General features: G+C 45.2%; 3 protein-coding genes across 7 annotated transcripts in view; 1 reads left to right on the top strand and 2 right to left on the bottom strand.

Annotated features, from left to right (window-relative positions):
- golga7ba (golgin A7 family, member Ba) overlaps window positions 1-647 on the bottom strand; it is a 9,738-nt gene extending 9,091 nt beyond the window's left edge. Inside the window, exon 1 of the mRNA XM_058380761.1 lies at window positions 470-647. Within this exon, the coding sequence (XP_058236744.1) occupies window positions 470-481 (12 nt within the window). The 5' untranslated portion in view covers window positions 482-647. The remainder of the gene's footprint in view (window positions 1-469) is intronic.
- Window positions 648-1,876: 1,229 nt separating this feature from the next.
- Window positions 1,877-10,168, bottom strand: zfyve27 (zinc finger, FYVE domain containing 27). Of its 5 annotated transcripts, none has more exons than XM_058380709.1 (14): window positions 9,984-10,168; window positions 9,367-9,632; window positions 9,203-9,273; window positions 8,647-8,833; window positions 8,213-8,308; window positions 8,005-8,117; window positions 7,769-7,893; window positions 7,528-7,599; window positions 7,395-7,415; window positions 7,227-7,247; window positions 5,947-6,088; window positions 3,963-4,009; window positions 3,771-3,852; window positions 1,877-3,580 (listed from the first exon to the last, which is right to left on the bottom strand). In XM_058380709.1, exons 2-14 carry the CDS (start codon window positions 9,588-9,590, stop codon window positions 3,513-3,515), a joined length of 1,269 nt encoding a protein of 422 aa, XP_058236692.1. In that variant the 5' UTR covers window positions 9,591-9,632; window positions 9,984-10,168; the 3' UTR covers window positions 1,877-3,512. The 5 variants fall into 5 exon arrangements, with proteins under 5 accessions (XP_058236692.1, XP_058236689.1, XP_058236693.1 ...); XM_058380706.1 differs by lacking the exon at window positions 7,227-7,247 and adding an exon at window positions 6,877-6,933; XM_058380710.1 differs by lacking the exon at window positions 7,227-7,247 and having other exon boundaries at window positions 9,984-10,167.
- A 1,885-nt stretch (window positions 10,169-12,053) lies between these two features.
- On the top strand, window positions 12,054-17,978 carry avpi1 (arginine vasopressin induced 1). Its single transcript, XM_058380759.1, has 3 exons — window positions 12,054-12,240; window positions 14,008-14,407; window positions 15,140-17,978. Exons 2-3 carry the CDS (start codon window positions 14,016-14,018, stop codon window positions 15,279-15,281), a joined length of 534 nt encoding a protein of 177 aa, XP_058236742.1. The 5' UTR covers window positions 12,054-12,240; window positions 14,008-14,015; the 3' UTR covers window positions 15,282-17,978.
- Window positions 17,979-18,063: the final 85 nt, after the last annotated feature.

Raw genomic sequence — 18,063 nt, 5'->3', positions numbered from 1 at the left:
TTCATGTTTTATCTGGGGTGAATTGGAGATATGTAGATGTTACTCCTGGGGTAAGTCCTGGGGTAAGTACCTCAGTAACAAGGGCAGCTCGTGAAGGTGTAGTTGCTAAACTTTGGGGTGTTTTCTGGGTTATATTAGTGCAGTAATCATGACTGTTATCTCTCTCAGACACGACACTGAACAAGATCCAGAGAGATTATAAACAATTCGCATTAAAAACCTGAAACTTTATCCGGAGGTGAAATAACCCGCTAGCTCAGCTGTGTGACTTTACAGACATCCTGGGATTATTTTGCGCCACAGAATGAATGAATGAATGAATGAATGAATGAATGAATAAAGCAAGCCTCTTCTATAATCCAGTATAAAGCGGTGTGCTGTGAGGAACTCGGCTTTTCTCTCCGAACAGAAACGGCACATTATCGCTGCAGGAGTGAGGTGAAATCTGAGAGGAAAAAAAGCTTCTTACCTCCGTCGCCATGCTGCCATGCAACCGAGCGCTAAAGCGGTTTTAACAGGTCACACGCGAGACAGATTGCGGCCAGAGGATGAATGGATAGATGGACGGACTGAGAGAGAGAGCGAATGGAGGGCGTGTCTTAAAAACCAGCACGAAGGCATCTGGATGCGTTACAATCCGATCAGTGCTGCCTGCTGAGGCGCCTTCATCATCTAGCATACTTCTAAAGCTCGTCAGTGAGATATCCCACAATGCTTTGCTCTCTCTGACAGGATTATGAGTACAGCCTCGCTCCTGAATGATTCAGGTATGTGTCTGTGAGGGATCATGTGGAGAAGAGACTCCTGATATCAGGACAAGGAGGAGAAGAAAACTACAGTGAGATGTGGAGTTTGTCTGTCCATCTATCTGTCCGTCCATCCATTCATCCGTCCATTCATCCGTCCGTCCATCCATACATCCATCCATCCATCGGTCCTTCCATCCATCCATTCATCTATCCATCCCTACACCCATCCGCCCATTCATACATCCATCCATCCCTACATCCGTCCATCCAATCGTCTATCCACACATCCACCCGGGGTTCGAACCCATCAAAAGGCACAATAACACCCACACACACACGTGCGCACCCACACCCAGTGGCTCAGGGATATTATGGGATATTGATATTTCACCAGGTGTGGTGGCCCTTCCTTTACTTTTTTCTCATATAAATGTATAGTTTAATCAAACCTTTTATCTGATTGGTTGGTTTTCACTTGTGTATGGATTCCCCCCACCCCCCTCTTTCTTTGTACACAAAACCCAGACTCCCAGCTCCAGTTTTTTCTTCTTCTTTAAATATCTCCAGTGTCTAGCCTTTCTTAGATACGTAAGGCTGGCTTGGAGTGGAGGATGGGTGGGGTGGGGTGTTCTGTGTATAGGGGTGTGTGTAAGGGGTTTATAAATCCAGATAGCCCTGAAACACACACCACACACTTACCTTATGTTACATCTCCAATTAAAAATCAGTAAAAATATTGTTGAGTAAACAAACACACGGATAACTTCCTGTATCACTACGCAATCCATATACGATTGTCGCCATGGTTACGCAAGCAAACGTGTTTCCAGGCTCAAGTCATTTTTAACGGACGCAACTCCACATGCTGTGGCTCATCATGAACAGTTATAAATGAGTTATAAACACCATGGTGTTGGTATACAGAGAGTGAGCAGTGAGATGTGTAGTTAAATTCTGATCAGATGTTGATTGGAGAATCTGAGGATGTTCTCCACTCCACTGTAACCTCCGAACACAGGTTTTTAACTTATTCAGGGCCAGAAACAATTTAAAGAGTTTTAGATATCACACACGGCAGCTTTACTCTCGGACAGGACGCCCAAACCCAGAGACGTTCGGAGACAGAGTTATTTCTCTAGCTGCGTTTTATTGAACTGGAGCTCCAGGCTGTGACCGAGTCAGCTTTAATACAGAAATCTTACAGTACAGAGATCATACAGTTAAAATATAGAAACATCTTACATTCAGTTCATCTTTAAAAAAAAACGATAAAATCAAGCACGATAAAGGAGAAAACAGAACCGCAGTCATCTGTCTCTCTTTCAACCCCTTTTCCATACGTCTGAATAAAAGAGTGATATGAACAACAAGAAGAAGAAGAAACCAGATTGGAAATCCTTGAGGCAGAGGAAACCGTTAGATGAAGGCAGTCTGACGAGTCGTCACCTTCACGGGGGCCGTGAGAACGATTGACAGCCGATCCTGTGAGCGCTTGATTAAGATGATAAAAATAAAAGAAAACTACAGCAAGTAAACGGTGGGCGTGGTGACGTGACGTCTTGCAGTGACACAGATGTGCTCAAATAGCAAAAGAAAATAAACACCTCCAGATATTCTTGAGATAAAGCAGATTTACATACATAAATAAATAAGGAAATCTCTAGCCGTCAGAATCGAACACCTTTTTGCCGACAGAAGGGTGAAGGAACTGTTCTCACCGAAGGAATGGAAATGGGCGGGGTTATTTTTATCGCCGTAGCAACAACAATGACAACAATAACTGCAAACCAGCCACTGACTTTCAGCATATGTTTTCAGAGTATTTGATATACGAACCATCGACGTTGAAACTCTGGGAGAGAGAGAGAGATATATAAATTGAGCAGTGACACAATCAGAATAAAGAACTAAAATCAGCCGGGGCTTGTCCTGCCGTTGAAGTTTCAGCGTCTACAGAAATGAAAGGATTTGAGAGTTTCGGAGGGTAAAATATGTTCTCCAGGTCAGAAGAACTCACAATGTGGGTTATTATTATTATTAATATTATAAAATTCTGAGGAGTCATGATGTAATGGTGGCTCTCAGACTGGTAGATCGTCAGGACGTGTCTTTAACACCACAGAGTATTCCGACAGATGATGTCAGAACGGTGGTGGTAGTGTGTGTGTTTGTGTGTGTGTGTTGGGCGGGGGTGGGGGGTTGGGTAGTGTTCATGACCTTTCAGAGCCTGACCGATTCCTGGACACGGTCTCAGAGAGGCGACAGATCGGCTCCTTCTGACATCGACCCGATTGGTCGCCTCTCTGAGACGGAGCAACTGATCATTTTCTTTAGAAGCGGATGTCAAAGGAAGACACGCAAGCGAGGATTCTGGAACACGTCGCTATGGCGACGGATGTATCAGGTGATTATTTTTAAAAATAAGCGACAGATTTAGACGTGCAGAGCAGGATGACGTTGAGGTCACATGACCTGCCAAATGAAAAAGCCCCAGGAATATCAGGAATAGCTACAGCAGCTCCATCACCACATATCTGATATGATTTAGGTCTCAGACTGAGCTTCACTCCCGACTGGGCCGATTCACCGTCGAGCAGAAAACAGGAACACCGGACAGGAAGCACGGGGAAGGAGGGAGACACCAGGCAGGAAGCAGGATTCCCAGCTGCAGTGCAGCACGACTATGAGACGAGAACCTGACGAGAAAACGCACAGCTCCACCCACACGCCCAGAATGTGCTGGAATGGAGTATTATGGGATGGCTACTTCACACTTAGAAAGTTGTTGCACGGAGCGCACACGAACACAGTCTCTCTCTGAGCCTCTGGAGCTGGAGAGAGGGAGAGAGTGGGAGAAGGTGTGTGTGAGAGAAAGAGAGGGGGGGTGAGAGAGAGGGAGAAAGACAGTGAGAGAGAGATAAGGGTGGAGTGAACGACAGAGAGAGAGAGAGATTGTGTGATATGTAATAAGAGGAGTATTAGAGCTACAGTAACAGTGATGATGTAGTGATGTGTGTGTACCTGTAGCTCCCATACTGGACTTGAACACTTTGTAGGAGCAGCAGCGAGAACACAAACTCACACCACAGTTAGAGCAGGAACGCTGTAACACACACACACGTGCACACACACACACAGACACACACAACCAGACCGCCATCAGTGCTGCATCAACACTGCCGTTACACTGAGATCTTAGTGCTGAAGACGTACCCTCTTCTTTAACACAGAGAACGCTGCGGCACAGCTGGAACAGTTACCTACAGAGAGAGAGAGAGAGAGAGAGAGAGAGAGAGATACAGAGTGATATATTTAACAAGGAGTTCATGTGAGTTTAGATGAGAAGGAGGCGAGGAGGAAAAGGAGTCAAGGAGCGAGGGATTTAATAAAAGAAAGAGATAGAGGGAGTAGATAAAGGAGGGGAGAGGGCATGACTAGGGGAATATGGTACTGATTAAATGAGTGAGTGAGTGTGTGAGTGTGTGAGTGAGTGTGTGAGTGAGTGAGTGAGTGAGTGAGTGAGTGAGTGAGTGAGTGTGAGTGAGTGAGTGAGTGAGTGAGTGAGTGTGAGTGAGTGAGTGAGTGTGTGAGTGAGTGAGTGAGTGAGTGAGTGTGTGAGTGAGTGAGTGAGTGTGAGTGAGTGAGTGTGAGTGAGTGTGTGAGTGAGTGAGTGAGTGAGTGTGAGTGAGTGAGTGTGTGAGTGAGTGTGTGAGTGAGTGAGTGTGTGAGTGAGTGAGTGTGTGAGTGAGTGTGTGAGTGAGTGTGTGAGTGAGTGAGTGAGTGTGAGTGAGTGAGTGAGTGTGTGAGTGAGTGTGTGAGTGAGTGTGTGAGTGAGTGAGTGAGTGAGTGAGTGAGTGTGTGAGTGAGTGAGTGAGTGTGTGAGTGAGTGTGTGAGTGAGTGAGTGAGTGAGTGAGTGAGTGAGTGAGTGAGTGTGTGAGTGAGTGAGTGAATGTGTGTGTGAGTGAGTGAATGTGTGTGTGCGAGTGAGTGAGTGAATGTGTGTGCGCGAGTGAGTGAGTGAATGAGTGTGCGAGTGAGTGAGTGTGTGAGTGAATGAGTGTGTGAGTGAATGAGTGTGTGAGTGAGTGAATGAGTGTGCGAGTGAGTGAGTGAATGAGTGTGCGCGAGTGAGTGAGTGAATGAGTGTGTGTGCGTGAGTGAGTGAATGTGTGTGTGCGAGTGAGTGAGTGAATGAGTGAGTGAATGAGTGTGCGAGTGAGTGAGTGAATGAGTGTGTGAGTGAGTGAATGAGTGTGTGAGTGAGTGAATGAGTGTGTGAGTGAGTGAATGTGTGTGTGCGAGTGAGTGAGTGAATGTGTGTGTGCGTGAGTGAGTGAATGTGTGTGTGCGAGTGAGTGAGTGAATGAGTGAGTGAATGAGTGTGCGAGTGAGTGAGTGAATGAGTGTGCGAGAGTGAGTGAGTGAGTGTGTGAGTGAGTGAATGAGTGTGTGAGTGAGTGTGCGAGTGTGTGAGTGAGTGAATGAGTGTGCGAGTGAGTGAGTGAGTGTGTGAGTGAATGAGTGTGTGAGTGAATGTGTGTGTGCGAGTGAGTGAGTGAATGTGTGTGTGCGAGTGAGTGAGTGAATGAGTGTGTGTGTGCAAGTGTGTGAGTGAATGTGTGTGTGCGAGTGAGAGAGTGAGTGAATGAGTGTGTGTGTGCAAGTGTGTGAGTGAATGTGTGTGTGCGAGTGAGTGAATGAATGAGTGTGTGTGTGTGTGTGTGCAAGTGTGTGAGTGAATGTGTGTGTGCGAGTGAGTGAGTGAATGAATGAGTGTGTGTGCAAGTGTGTGAGTGAATGTGTGTGTGCGAGTGAGTGAGTGAATGAATGAGTGTGTGTGCAAGTGTGTGAGTGAATGTGTGTGTGCGAGTGAGTGAGTGAATGAGTGTGTGTGCGAGTGTGTGAGTGAATGTGTGTGTGCGAGTGAGAGAGTGAATGAGTGTGTGCGCGAGTGTGTGAGTGAATGTGTGTGTGCGAGTGAGAGAGTGAGTGAATGAGTGTGTGCGCGAGTGTGTGAGTGAATGTGTGTGTGCGAGTGAGTGAGTGAATGAGTGTGTGTGTGTGCGAGTGTGTGAGTGAATGTGTGTGTGCGAGTGAGAGAGTGAGTGAATGAGTGTGTGCGCGAGTGTGTGAGTGAATGTGTGTGTGCGAGTGAGTGTGTGAGTGAGTGAATGACCAAGTGAGCCAGGCTCTGACCAGTGGGGTTGGTGGGCACACGCTTGCGGAGTTTCTCGGTGAGCTTGGACACACGGCTGCGTATCGGCTCGTTCCTGCTCAATAAACCGTTATCAGACACGGAGTCGTAATCAGCTCCGCCCACCGACACATCCTCCTCATCCTACAGCCGAGAGAGAGAGAGAGAGAGAGAGAGAGAGAGAGAGAGAGAGAGAGAGAGAATCATTACCATATTTTCTGGACTATAAGACACTCCGGAATTTAAGACACACCCCCTCTAACCTCACTCAGCTGATACCACTGTGTTCTATAATTTAACAGCAGTAGTATGAGGTTTGCAGCTCTGTCTGTAATGCAACGCCCCCTGCTGGTGTGTGGTGTAGTTTAGTTGTTAAGATGTATGTTAGTGTTAGAGGAGCGAAATTACTTTAACACACACACACACACACACACACAGTTACACCTTCAGCAGCACTGAAAGCGTGAGATACAGGAAGCGTGTCTTATATTCTGGAGGATTCCGGGGAGATTCTCACTCGTCCACCCGCCATAATGGAGAGTCGTTACCACACCCACATCCGGCGTAGATCTCCACACAGGAGCTGAATCGGGTTAGGAGTCCGTCAGTTAGTCCGGAGAAGGAGAAACCTGCATGCTGAGAGCAGCGGAGGTGTACGAGTGCGACATTAGCCACGCCCTCAGACAAACACAGCGTGCAGGTTTCTCTCTCTGGCAGAAGAGGAGTTAAGTGTGTGTGTGTGTGTGTGTATGTGTGTGACATTAGATGTCTGTTGTTAAAATTTTCTCATCGCGACCCATCCGAGTTCTGGTAATTACACCTCACAAGTAGGAACCAATCAGAGTGCTTGAGTGAGTACCAGCCAATAAAGAGAGGAAAGATTTCAAAGAGGCGGGGTTAGAACACCCAGGGCGACAGAGTGGGCGGGGCACCTTATGAATAATTCGTCTCCACAGGGCTTTGGTCAGCCCATAGACTGCAGGCCACACCTACAGCCAAAAAAGGGGGAGATTACACAGGGATATGCTCCGCCCTCTTAGCAGGGAAAAGTCCAGTGTGGGTTTGAAATGGTGAATATTAGAAATATAAATAGAAAAAAATACATATAAAAAACACTGCAAGCATTTTTCATTGCAAGTATCTGTTCCATTCTGTGTACACATGCTAGTGTGCATGACAATATTCACATGCAACACACACACACACACACCATGGGCTTCATGCAACTCTCCAGGACTTCCTTTCCACAGAGGAAGTGACTCAATTCAGAGCAGCTACTTACCAAAAAAGCCAGCTGGGATTCCTTTAAGGGCAAAGTAAAAAGGTGAGCTACTCCAACACACACACACACACAGCTATGATATTCTAGTTCCTCGTTAAACTGATCAGCCATAAACACAAACATTCACACTGTAATTCCTCCTCCGCTGCTCTAGAGGGAGCCACTCACCTGCAGGACCAGCTGGTTCTCCTTAAGCAGCACAGACAGCAGAACAAGTCAGACAGAGTGGATTAGATATGAGAGAGGGAGAGAGAGAGAGAGAGAGAGAGAGAGAGATAGAAAGCTAGAGAAGTTACTCTACCTCTATGGCGTCCCTAAACTCATCGTCAGGCTCCGCCTCCTCGGCTTCCTCCACACTTCCTGGTGAAAGATCCTGCACAGAGACACAATAACAGACTACTCATTGTACTCCTTGTATACACACACACCCCGCCTCCTTTTCCTCCACTCCCTCTCTTTCTGTTTCCCTCTCTCCTCTCCCTATCTCATTCTCTTCCTCTCTCTCCCTCTCTCCTAGTTTTATGTTTCTCCCCATCTCTGACCTCCAGGCTGGTGGGAGTAGGGGTTCGGTCTGACAGGTGGCTTGGGTCTGGGTCGCTCTTTTCTGTCTCTCCTTCTGCAGGCTGGACCGGAGACGAGCGGAACAAGTCCTTCAGCTGCAACACAACTACACACACACAGTCAGCATAAACCAACATGGAAATTTAATAGTATACTCACTTTGATTTTACACTGCAAAAGTGTGTGTGTGTGTGTGTGTGCGCACGCTCTAACTGACCCCTGCAGAAGTCTTTGTTCCAGATGAAGAGGGTGCTGTTGATGAGAGACAGACTCCAGCCCACAGGAGCCATGTACATCAAGCACACCGTCATCAGGAGGAAGCCGTAAAACCTGCACAGAGCCACAGGAATAGAGCCAGTGCTCTTTTTACCCCTCATGTATACAGAATCACTCAGCAGTGTAGTGTAACAGTGTGTGTTACTCACGCAGAAGAGGCTGTGTGACTCTCCCAGTACAAGACCTTATACACAGACTCTGTGTACAAACACGCCTGAGTCAGGAACTCATCCAGCCGCTTTAATCTGCAACACACACACACAAAACATCAGTAGCATCTTCATCTTTATGCCTAACACTAAACCTGTCCACTAACTTCCTGACCTCACTAAGATGGCTGCTCTCGGACAGCTTTAACCTTTCTAAGATGGCTGCTCTCGGACAGCTTTAACCTCACTAAGATGGCTGCCCTTGGTCAGCTTAAACCTGACTAAGATGGCTGCTCTCAGACAGCTTTAACCTCACTAAGATGGCTGCCATTGGTCAGCTTAAACCTGACTAAGATGGCTGATCTTGGACAGCTTTAACCTCACTAAGACGGCTGCCCTTGGTCAGCTTTAACCTCACTAAGATGGCTACTTACAGGCCCTTAACCTCCATCATGGCTTCCTGGCGGCTCATGCAGACGGTCTGCAGCTCTCTGCGCTGCACTGCGTGGTGTCTCTTTTTCTCCACGGCCGTGTCGCTGGCATCGCCCTGGCAACAGTCACCAAGGTAACCCAGCACAGCAGGGACAGAGACTGCCATCAGGAGGAGAGAGAACCAGACCACTGCGGAGAATAAAACAAGACAAGGAGCAATATTTATACATTCTTCCAGTGTGTTATGCATCTGTCAATCCTGGTGGAGGCGTGGCCTTAATGTGTCAGTCACAAAAAAGAAGCCGTGGCCTCAGCGTCTGTCAGTCACTAGACAGAAGGTGTGGCTTCACCATCTGTCTGTCATTCACAAGAAAAAAGGCGTGGCCTCAGTGTCTGTCAGTCAAAAGAAAGAAGGCGTGGCCTCAGTGTCTGTCAGTCAAAAGAAAGAATGCGTGGCCTCAGTGTGTCATTCACAAGAATAGAAGGCGTGGCCTCAGCGTCTGTCAGTCACAAGAAAAGAGGCGGGGCTAACTAATTCTTACTCTTTTCGTGTCTCACCTTCACTCAGTGTGATGAAGAGGACGTTCAGTAGGATGCAGCAGAAGAGAGAACACAAAGGCATTCTCCACCTATACACACACACACAAACACCAAAAAACCTTTAGCAGAAGTCATCCCTGAGTCTGTTCACTATCCTAAAATCCTCATTAGTATTCACCCACCCTAGTAAGTAGCGCAGCACCTCCACCACATCAGTGACCGGTTCCAGGAAGATGGCCATGCGCTTGTAGGAGACCACCATACTGAATAGGTCAAAGGTCACGGTTCGAGAGCCACCCAGGTCAGACGTGCTGTCCAGGGATGATGTGTCTTTACTGGACATCCGGCTCGACTCTGTCCGCTCTCCTGCGGTGGGCGGAGCCTCCTGACTGCTGGCCTGCATCATCACAGTCGCTCACAGGTATCCGTTCAATCAGTGCTGGAGTGACTGGGCACACACACACACACACACACACACACACGCGCGCGCAGAGAGATGTGTTTTTGATTTGAACCATAACCTGCTAAATGTAGACTTAAACGTGTAGTCGTGTCACATGACTTCCTCAGCACACACCCAAGACTCGCATCATCACTTGTACCTTTCGTGTATTCAGTTATTAATCAATTATGAATGTTTTAATTGTTTTAATCCAATAATAATAATAATAATAATAATAATAATAATTAATAATAATAATAACTAAGTCCCTCGGTAGTCTGACAGCTCTGTGTCCAGTTCCTCTTACTAGCTCAGCTCGCTAGCACCTTCGACGTCGCTGTTCTGCGTTTATTTTACCTTCCCTCGTGTTTCTCACGCTCCACAGCGCAGTGTGTGAGACTTAAACACATCCACCGCCATCCAAAAGTCTCCGAGGAGCTCCAAAATATCTCTCAAATCCACTTAAAAACCGGAGTAAACAACGGTTCATTCCAAACTACTTCCGCGTAGCGCAGGCTATCAGTGTCGATCGCCGAGACCAGGATTAGAGCGTCAATCAGGCCAGGTCACACAAACAAACACCGATCGCATCGATTTGACCTTGGATTAAAAAATTTCCACCTTTTCCCCCCCTGTTCGTTCAGATGTTTTCGAGAGTGATTAGAGAGTTTGATCTAATTTGCAAAGTTCCTAGCATGTGCGGATTTAAAGGTGTATTCGTTTAGATTTTTTCCTTTTTTACTAGTACAAATATAATGTGGGAAAGTGTTCAGAAATGATTTGTTTAAATAATGGTGTCCTGTGTGAGAGGGGTGTATGGAAACCTGGTCATATGATGGTTTCCTCAGCTGATCAGTGACACTCACGGCATCACATGTTCCTTTTTTCTTTCTGTAGGTTTCAGTAATCAGATCATGTAATGAGATCATGACCTACTGACTCAAAACCAGCAGGAGGTCTAGACACACACACACACACACACACACACCACAGGATCACCACCTAGAGGTCCTTCTTCACCTTCTGTTAACTCTTAAATATTAAAAATGAAACATTCTAAACACACAATAGCTCTGAAACTTTTCACTGTGTAAATATAATGTAATAAAACCTAAATATTTTTTACAGTAAGGTTTTATTTAGACAGGCTTGCCTTCTGGAAAATAAATCACGGATTAAATGACCACGTACATCTGATGTAAAGTTGAAGGACACTCAGCTCGAGGAGAAGGGGGCGTGTCTCAATTTGCATATCATGCATATTCACGTGTACTGATGTAAAATGTAAAGATGTAAAAATGTTTTTAATTCGTTTTTTTTAAAAGTTTGGATATTTTTACAACACACTAAAACAGTTTATTGCTCTACAGATTTTTTTTACTGATATGAAATCATACTTTTATTTAAATATTAATATATTCATATTTAAATATTCTACTGCTACCATCAGGAGGAGAGAGAACCAGACCACTGTGGAGAATTAAACAAGACAAGGAGCAATATTTATACATCCTTCCAGTGTGTTATGTATCTGTCAATCCTGGTGGAGGCGTGGCCTCAACATGTGTCAGTCACAAGAAAAGAAGGCGTGGCCTCAACGTCTGTCAGTCACAAGAAAGAAGGGGTGGCCTTAACGTGTGTCAGTCACAAGAAAAGAAGGCGTGGCCTCAACGTCTGTCAGTCACAAGAAAGGAGGCGTAGTCTCAACCTGTGTCAGTCACAAGAAAGGAGGCGTGGCCTCAACCTGTGTCAGTCACAAGAAAGGAGGCGTGGCCTCAACCTGTGTCAATCACAAGAAAGAAGGCGTGGCCTCAATGTGTGTCAGTCACAATAAAGAAGGCGTGGCCTCAACGTGTGTCAGTCACAAGAAAACCTGTTTTAATCACAAGAAAGAAGGCGTGGCCTCAAAGTCTGCCAGTCAAAAGAAAGGAGGAGAGGGGAAGGGGCGTGTCTAAATTTGCATATCATGCATATTGACGTCTCCTGATATTTCAAAACAAAGATATAGAAATGTTTTTAAGTCGGTTTTTTTTTAAACTTTGGATATTTTTGGATATAAACTGTTATAACACAATAAAACTAGAGTTTATTCCTCTACAGAATTGTTTTATTTATATCAAACGATACTTTTATTTCAGTTTAATTCCGCCATACTTTAAATAGTCCGTTGCACAAACTGTTTATAATCTCTATAAATGTTTCCGTAGTTCTGTCTTGTGTCACTCCGTGTTCTGCAGGAATGAAGATCAGCGCCGATGACGTCAATGAAAAGTTACACCGTGGTTTTTTTGTTTTTTTCCCTCCCTCATTCTCAGTACACTAACGCGCACGGTGTGCTGCGCTCGTGATTGGTCAGAAACAGAGCGGGGAGGCGGGGCTTAACGTGGTCGCACTTCTTTGATTGGTGCAGCGCGGCGCTGAACGTAAGCGGAAGAAATGTGGAGTGAAAAACTGATCCGCTGACACAAAGGACCGAGAAACACTAAAACAAACACACACACTCACTCAGCCCGGGTTTAAACATTCCCAAACTCTGTAATACAAGAGGATTTAAAATTCCAGGCGATTCCGGATGGAGTGAAGAGGATAACACCAGGGCTCGGGACACTAAACGGTCAGTGTTTACTTTATCTGCATTGCTACACCTTTTTATTTTTATTTCCTATAAAGTATTTTCCAGACTTTTTGTTATACACGATGCAGTCACTATCTTCACGATCAACCTTGCAAATCAGTTACAGAAAGGCGAAATGTCATGGAATAAATGTTGTTCTCTTGTTAAACCCGGTGCATTACATTGTTTAACGGTCTCGCTTTTATTACGGCGTCATTTAACAAGAATAATAAAAATAAGTAAAGGTGGAGTTTATGGGAGCTCCAAATATAGACAACAGCTGCCTGCGCACGTGCCCCCGGTGCTAGCGTCATTGCAATAACACAGGTCATCATTATTATTCTGATTTTCTCTAACACTACAGTAGTCACTCAGCCACGTATCATCGATGCATCACTCTTTTCTTCTCGTTTGCTTTTCTTTTCTCTCTCTCTCTCTCTCTCTCTCTCTCTCTCTCTCCTTTTTTTTTTTTTTATTGCTCACGCACGAGAGCGGCAGCGACTGCAGTCCACCGTGCGTCAGCGTGACGTCATCGCGCAGCGGCGTGAAAACGTTTGCAAAAAGATGTGAAATTTATATTTATCATAAAAAAAATTAATAAATTGTTATAATTGCTGTAGGTTTTATTGTTAGCTATATTTATCGAATGTTTATTTATTTATTTTTTTTTAAAAAGTATCCCGCCGTGACGTCACTCTGTAGTCCCGCAACGGGTTTCTGTACAGATGTTAAAAAACAACAATAAATAAATAAATAAAAACAGAAATATAATTTGCTTTTACAGTGTATAATCTCCTGATCCAGTATATGGATTAGTTAGATAAGATCTTAAAAAGAACTTAAAAAGAAATATGAATTATGTTATATTAAATAGTAATGTATTGTGAATTCCTGTTCTCCTCCTGTCCATTAAACCCACAGTCCATCGTTTCTCCGTCTAATCTCTGATCTCCATCTCAGTCGTCGTCGCTTCTGTGGTAAAAACACCAGTAATAATACGACTCTCACTATGACTGCATCCTGCAGAGTTTCAGTACTGTCCGTCTGGTTTAGGACGCGGCCCGGGATTTATCTGGAGTTAGTTCAGCTGTTAAAGTCAAAACCTGAGGTCAAGTCATTTCACAGCGTCCCCACGGTTTCAGTCTAGTAGATATAACCTGAGATAAGGGCAGACCCGTGTGAGTAAACAACCTGCTGTGGCTTTTCTTCTCTATTTCGGTCAGGACATGTGGTGTGTTTGTGTTTAAGCCTCTGCACTGTTTCCAGGTCACTGACCTAGTGATTAGTCATGCTTTTAACGGCTTGCTTAACTCTGACACACTCCTGCCGGTCTTTCCCACACACCTCAGTTAACACAGGACGTGCAGCTAGACACATATCTGAGGGAATGAAAGGAACACTGTCGTCTGTTAGAAACTAAAGAGGAAGAGGATTTGGGCTCATGTGTGAACCCTTTGCCGATTTGTTATTGGTGTGTTTTCCGGTAGCTGTAATTCTCCAGGATTAAGGTTGTGTTTATGTGCCGGTGTTCAGTGCAGAGATTAGATAACTGAAAGCTGATTACAGAGTGATTACACAACAACGCTTTTTGTTTTTCTGTCCAAACCACCAGGAAGCTGTACGTGTTGTACTGAGATTGATTTGGACGATGCTTTTATCCCAGAGTTTCCCTAGAAAGATTGAACACTAAGCTTTAAACTCACGCCTCCTCCTCCTAGCTGAAAATGTTTACTGAAGCCCTGCCTCTTTAACGCTTTGCCCCCTCAGAGCTGCAGATGGAGGAGGTCGGAGTCAGCGCTGCCGCAGTGCTGCCCGGAGCACTACCCGGAGCGCCTCAGCCCACCTTCTGTCGAACCTCCACCTCCGAGCGCCGTATGCGCAAATCCGGCTCGGCCAACATCTTCCAGGGGGTGAACCTGCGCCAGCTCCGGCGCCTCTTCCACTCGGCCGGGGAACCGGACGCCGAGCAGAAAGCCAGGCAGGTCTGGAGGAACCGGAGAAGAGCCGACGGAGACGAGGAGGACGGGGACGGAGACGAGGTCTCGGACGAGGAGGAGGAGGATGAAGGGCTGGCACAGGCACTGGTGGGGCTCCGGGTGAGGGCGAGGACGCGCAGCGGGATACGAGCAGAGACCGGCAGAGGGGTCCGGGCGTTCGGGCACAGCAGGTCAGAGACAAACAGAGCAATAAAATCTTACTGTCTGACCACACACACACACACGTACAGTCGTGAGAAACTTCCACACTCCCTCCATAAAGTAAACACAAGCCGAGGTTTAATTATTCACTAGTGATGACGTTACAGGGATGATAATGTCACCGTACATCATCCTTAAACCATGATAAATGATGTCACACCTCGCTCTACTGAGATATCATACGTGTCCTCAGATACTTTTTTTTTTTTTTTAAATAACAGTTACACACTTTGGAAGCATATTTATTTATTGATTTATTTCTTGGATAAACAATTTTTTGGATTTTTAAAAAAAAAATAAGCATCCCTCATTTTCAGTCATTTATTCGTTTTAATTCACGTTAAATAATAAAAAAAGAGTGTATTATTTTGAAACACTCTCATACACGTCAGCTTGTGAGGAAGTCTGTACACCGTCATCCAGCTACATCCTCTAGTCTAGAAATGTCGCGGTGGTGGGGTGGTGTATTGTCCAGAACCGGCTCCTCCGGCTCCTCTACATTTATTATTATTATTATTATTATTATTACTATTATTATTATAGTTTTGGTGCTTGGATTAAAAAAGCACTAAAAACCCCTGGCTTTAGTGAACCTTGTTGGTTCCTGTCTGATTTATTTTCCTATATCTACGTTGTTGAATCCTGTGACTTTCTCAGACGCTTCATGTTTTATGCACGCTGATTTCCGGTTTCTGTTCCAGAGCGAACGAGCGGACGCCATCCGAGATCCCGGCCGACGACGATGCTAAGTCACGTGACCCGGCGGAGGAGGAAGACACGCGGGTGATGTGGAGCCGGGATGAGAAAGATCCGGAACGCTACCTGCACCGGATACGGCACTGACGCCACAAACTACACAGACGACACCATGAAGTAGCTGCAACACTATAAACTCAACCCCAGCCGCCACCAGGGAGCTGAAATGTGAACACTAGGATGGAGAGACACTACAGAGCTGCTGCTCACGTGTGTTTAGCGCAAAGCTGCTGCTGCTGCTGAGGCGAATTATCGAAGAAACACGACACGCTCCACACTACAATCCCGAAACCCTCACTGCATTACTATGCCACAGACACATGTTAACGTGACGTCACGTAACAACCTACACTACAGGAAGCTGGAAGACGGAGAGAAAACAAATCCAGGTCCAAATTCATCTAGAGGTTTAAATGCTGCTGAAACAATCCTAGCAGAAACAGCACGGTTTCAGCACTTCGGTGCTTGGACCCTTAACGACCCGGAAACAACGTCTACCTCTGTACACCACGTCCCACAAAAATAATCTATATTTCACAATCTTCGACTTCGATTTGGAATCTTCTAGAAGATTGTATACCTCAGGAAATGTCAAATTAGGAAAGAAAAATGTTTTCCGGTCCCGTGTCATGCTGTTACGAGCATTATTATTAAAATAACGTGTTGCTACAGAATATTTTCACACGTTATTATGATCTGGTCCTGAGTCTGCTCTGTTCTGCTGTTTACTGAAGCGACGGGTTTTTTCCCGCAGCACAATGTTCCCTCTACAAGTCGAAGGAACGTCCTATTGAGGCTGTTTCGCGTATGAGAGTCTTCGAGAGTTAGCGGTATTGCGATGAACACACCGCGCGGCGTACGGCTCTGATATCTGCACACGTCTGAGAGCACACGTCTGATTCAGTTCAGAGAAACACTCTGTGAGAAGTGATGCTCGGTTTGAGCAACAAACAAACAAAAACACAACAAAACAAACTTCATTACGTCATTAAAGCGTCTCCGTGTGGACACTAGGCCCTGCTAGTACTTGAGATTCACGTCGTCTTCTTCTGTAGCATGCTAGCAATATACGCTCCAGCGTCCAGTGATGGTGATTAATATGCATTGAAGAGCAAACGGCTCGTTCTTCCACATCGATGTGTTTTATCACTGAGAACAATCAATACACTCTGAGGAGGAGGAGGAGCAGGAGGAGGAGGAGGAAGAAGAGTAGTGGAGCGTAGAGAAATAATATTTAGCTACACTAGGTTTTTTTTTTTTGCTCCACTGTGGACTGAACTCTAAACACATGAACGTCACACTAACAGGACAGGTAGCCGGCTGGATTCTCCGGGAGTTCTTCTGGAGTTCTTCAGGTGGTTCCCGAGAACAAGAACTCTTTCAGGATGTTAAATGGACCTAGGTTTATTTGTGCTGATGCCCAGTGTGTACGGTAGCTAACATGTTTTAAGGAATCATCATTTTGGCCCCAGTGGATTGTGGGTAATCCTCAAGGCTACGTCATTAGTCCACTATTGTTTTCTAAGCCTTTGTAGCAAACTCAATTACAGGCAACACTAAGAGGACAAAAACTAAACTACACTACAGCACTCTGGGTCACGAAGTGATGTACACCCATCAGCCATAACATTATGACCACCTGCCTAATATGTGTCGGTCCCCCTTCTGCTGCTAAAACAGCCCTGACCTGTCGAGGCATGGACTCTACTAGATCCAGAACGTGTGCTGTGGCACCAAGATCTTAGCAGCAGATCCTTTAAGTCCTGTAAGTAAGCCTCCACGGGCCCAACATCACAGCTTAAAGGACACTTTTGATAGATACTGACCACTGCAGACCGGGAACACCCCACAAGAGCTGCAGTTTTGGAGATGCTCTGATCCAGTGGTCTAGCCATCACAATTTGGCCCTTCATCAAACTCAAAGCTCAAATCCTTACTCTTGTCCATTTTTCCTGCTTCTAACATCAACTTTGAGGACAAAATGTTGACTTGCTGCCTAATATATCCCACCCACTAACAGGTACCATGATGAGGAGATACTCAGTCTTATTCACTTCACCTGGTCATAATGTTATGGCTGATAGGTGTATATAGATATTAACGTGTGATTCATTCATACATCTGATATTAGAGTGAAAATTATTGTTAGAAAAGTGAGTTTTTTTATACAGATCCAGTGTTTAAGCCATAATCGTCCATGAACAGAAACACTCTGTATCACGACACTGCACTTCACTTCTTTTCTGTATTTTCTATGTCTCTGTTCTCTCTAGCTGCACTACACCTGTAAGATATTGTGTTGTGTTTTTGTGTCCAGTTGTGATTTGTGAAATTAAAACAGAAACAAACAAGGAACTACTTCCTGTTCCGGTGTTACAGCGTATATATTTTCTGGCTAAATTACATTACATACAAATTTATACAGTGCATTGCACATCGCCGTGACGTCGTTAAGGTCAGTTTCTCTGACTCGCTGCAGTAAACAATGTCAGTTAAAAAAAACAAACAAACAAACAAAAACGTTTCAAAAAGAATGGCGGGGGGGGAGCACTCCAGTGTTTCTGCACATGCTCAGTTGGGATCAGACAGCTGCATGAGCAAGATACAGGGAAAATACAGAGAGACAATTGAAATGAAATGTAGGCGGGGCTTGCAAAGGTGTTAAAATGACACCAATAAATGTGAGAAAGGGAGAGAGAGACAAAGAGAAAAAAGAGAGAGAAAAATAAGAGAGAAAGACAAAGAAGCGAGAAAAAGAGAGCAAGAAAGAGGAAACGCGAGAGAGAAAGAAAAGAGAAAAAAGTGGGAAAAAAAGGAGACTGAAAAATGAGAGAAAGAGAAAGAAGAGAGAGAGAGAAAGAGAGAAAAA

The sequence above is a fragment of the Hemibagrus wyckioides genome, linkage group LG26, assembly GCF_019097595.1.
Source record: "Hemibagrus wyckioides isolate EC202008001 linkage group LG26, SWU_Hwy_1.0, whole genome shotgun sequence".
NCBI classification, from domain to species: Eukaryota; Metazoa; Chordata; class Actinopteri; order Siluriformes; family Bagridae; genus Hemibagrus; species Hemibagrus wyckioides.
Note: the sequence above shows the minus strand (reverse complement) of the source record. Positions and strands in the feature narration are given on the sequence as shown.

What these genes read in the sequence shown, in the direction of transcription:
- zfyve27 (XM_058380706.1), bottom strand. Translation starts at nt 9,590, where the DNA reads ATGATGCAGGCCAGCAGTCAGGAGGCTCCGCCCACCGCAGGAGAGCGG. An exon ending in GGAGACGAATTATTCATAAG is followed by an intron (nt 6,089 to 6,876) that starts GTGCCCCGCCCA and finishes TCTCGGCTGTAG; the next exon opens with GATGAGGAGGATGTGTCGGT. An exon ending in TCTCTGTGTTAAAGAAGAGG is followed by an intron (nt 3,853 to 3,962) that starts GTACGTCTTCAG and finishes TGTGTGTTACAG; the next exon opens with CGTTCCTGCTCTAACTGTGG.
- avpi1 (XM_058380759.1), top strand. Translation starts at nt 14,016, where the DNA reads ATGGAGGAGGTCGGAGTCAGCGCTGCCGCAGTGCTGCCCGGAGCACTA. An exon ending in CGGGCGTTCGGGCACAGCAG is followed by an intron (nt 14,408 to 15,139) that starts GTCAGAGACAAA and finishes TTTCTGTTCCAG; the next exon opens with AGCGAACGAGCGGACGCCAT.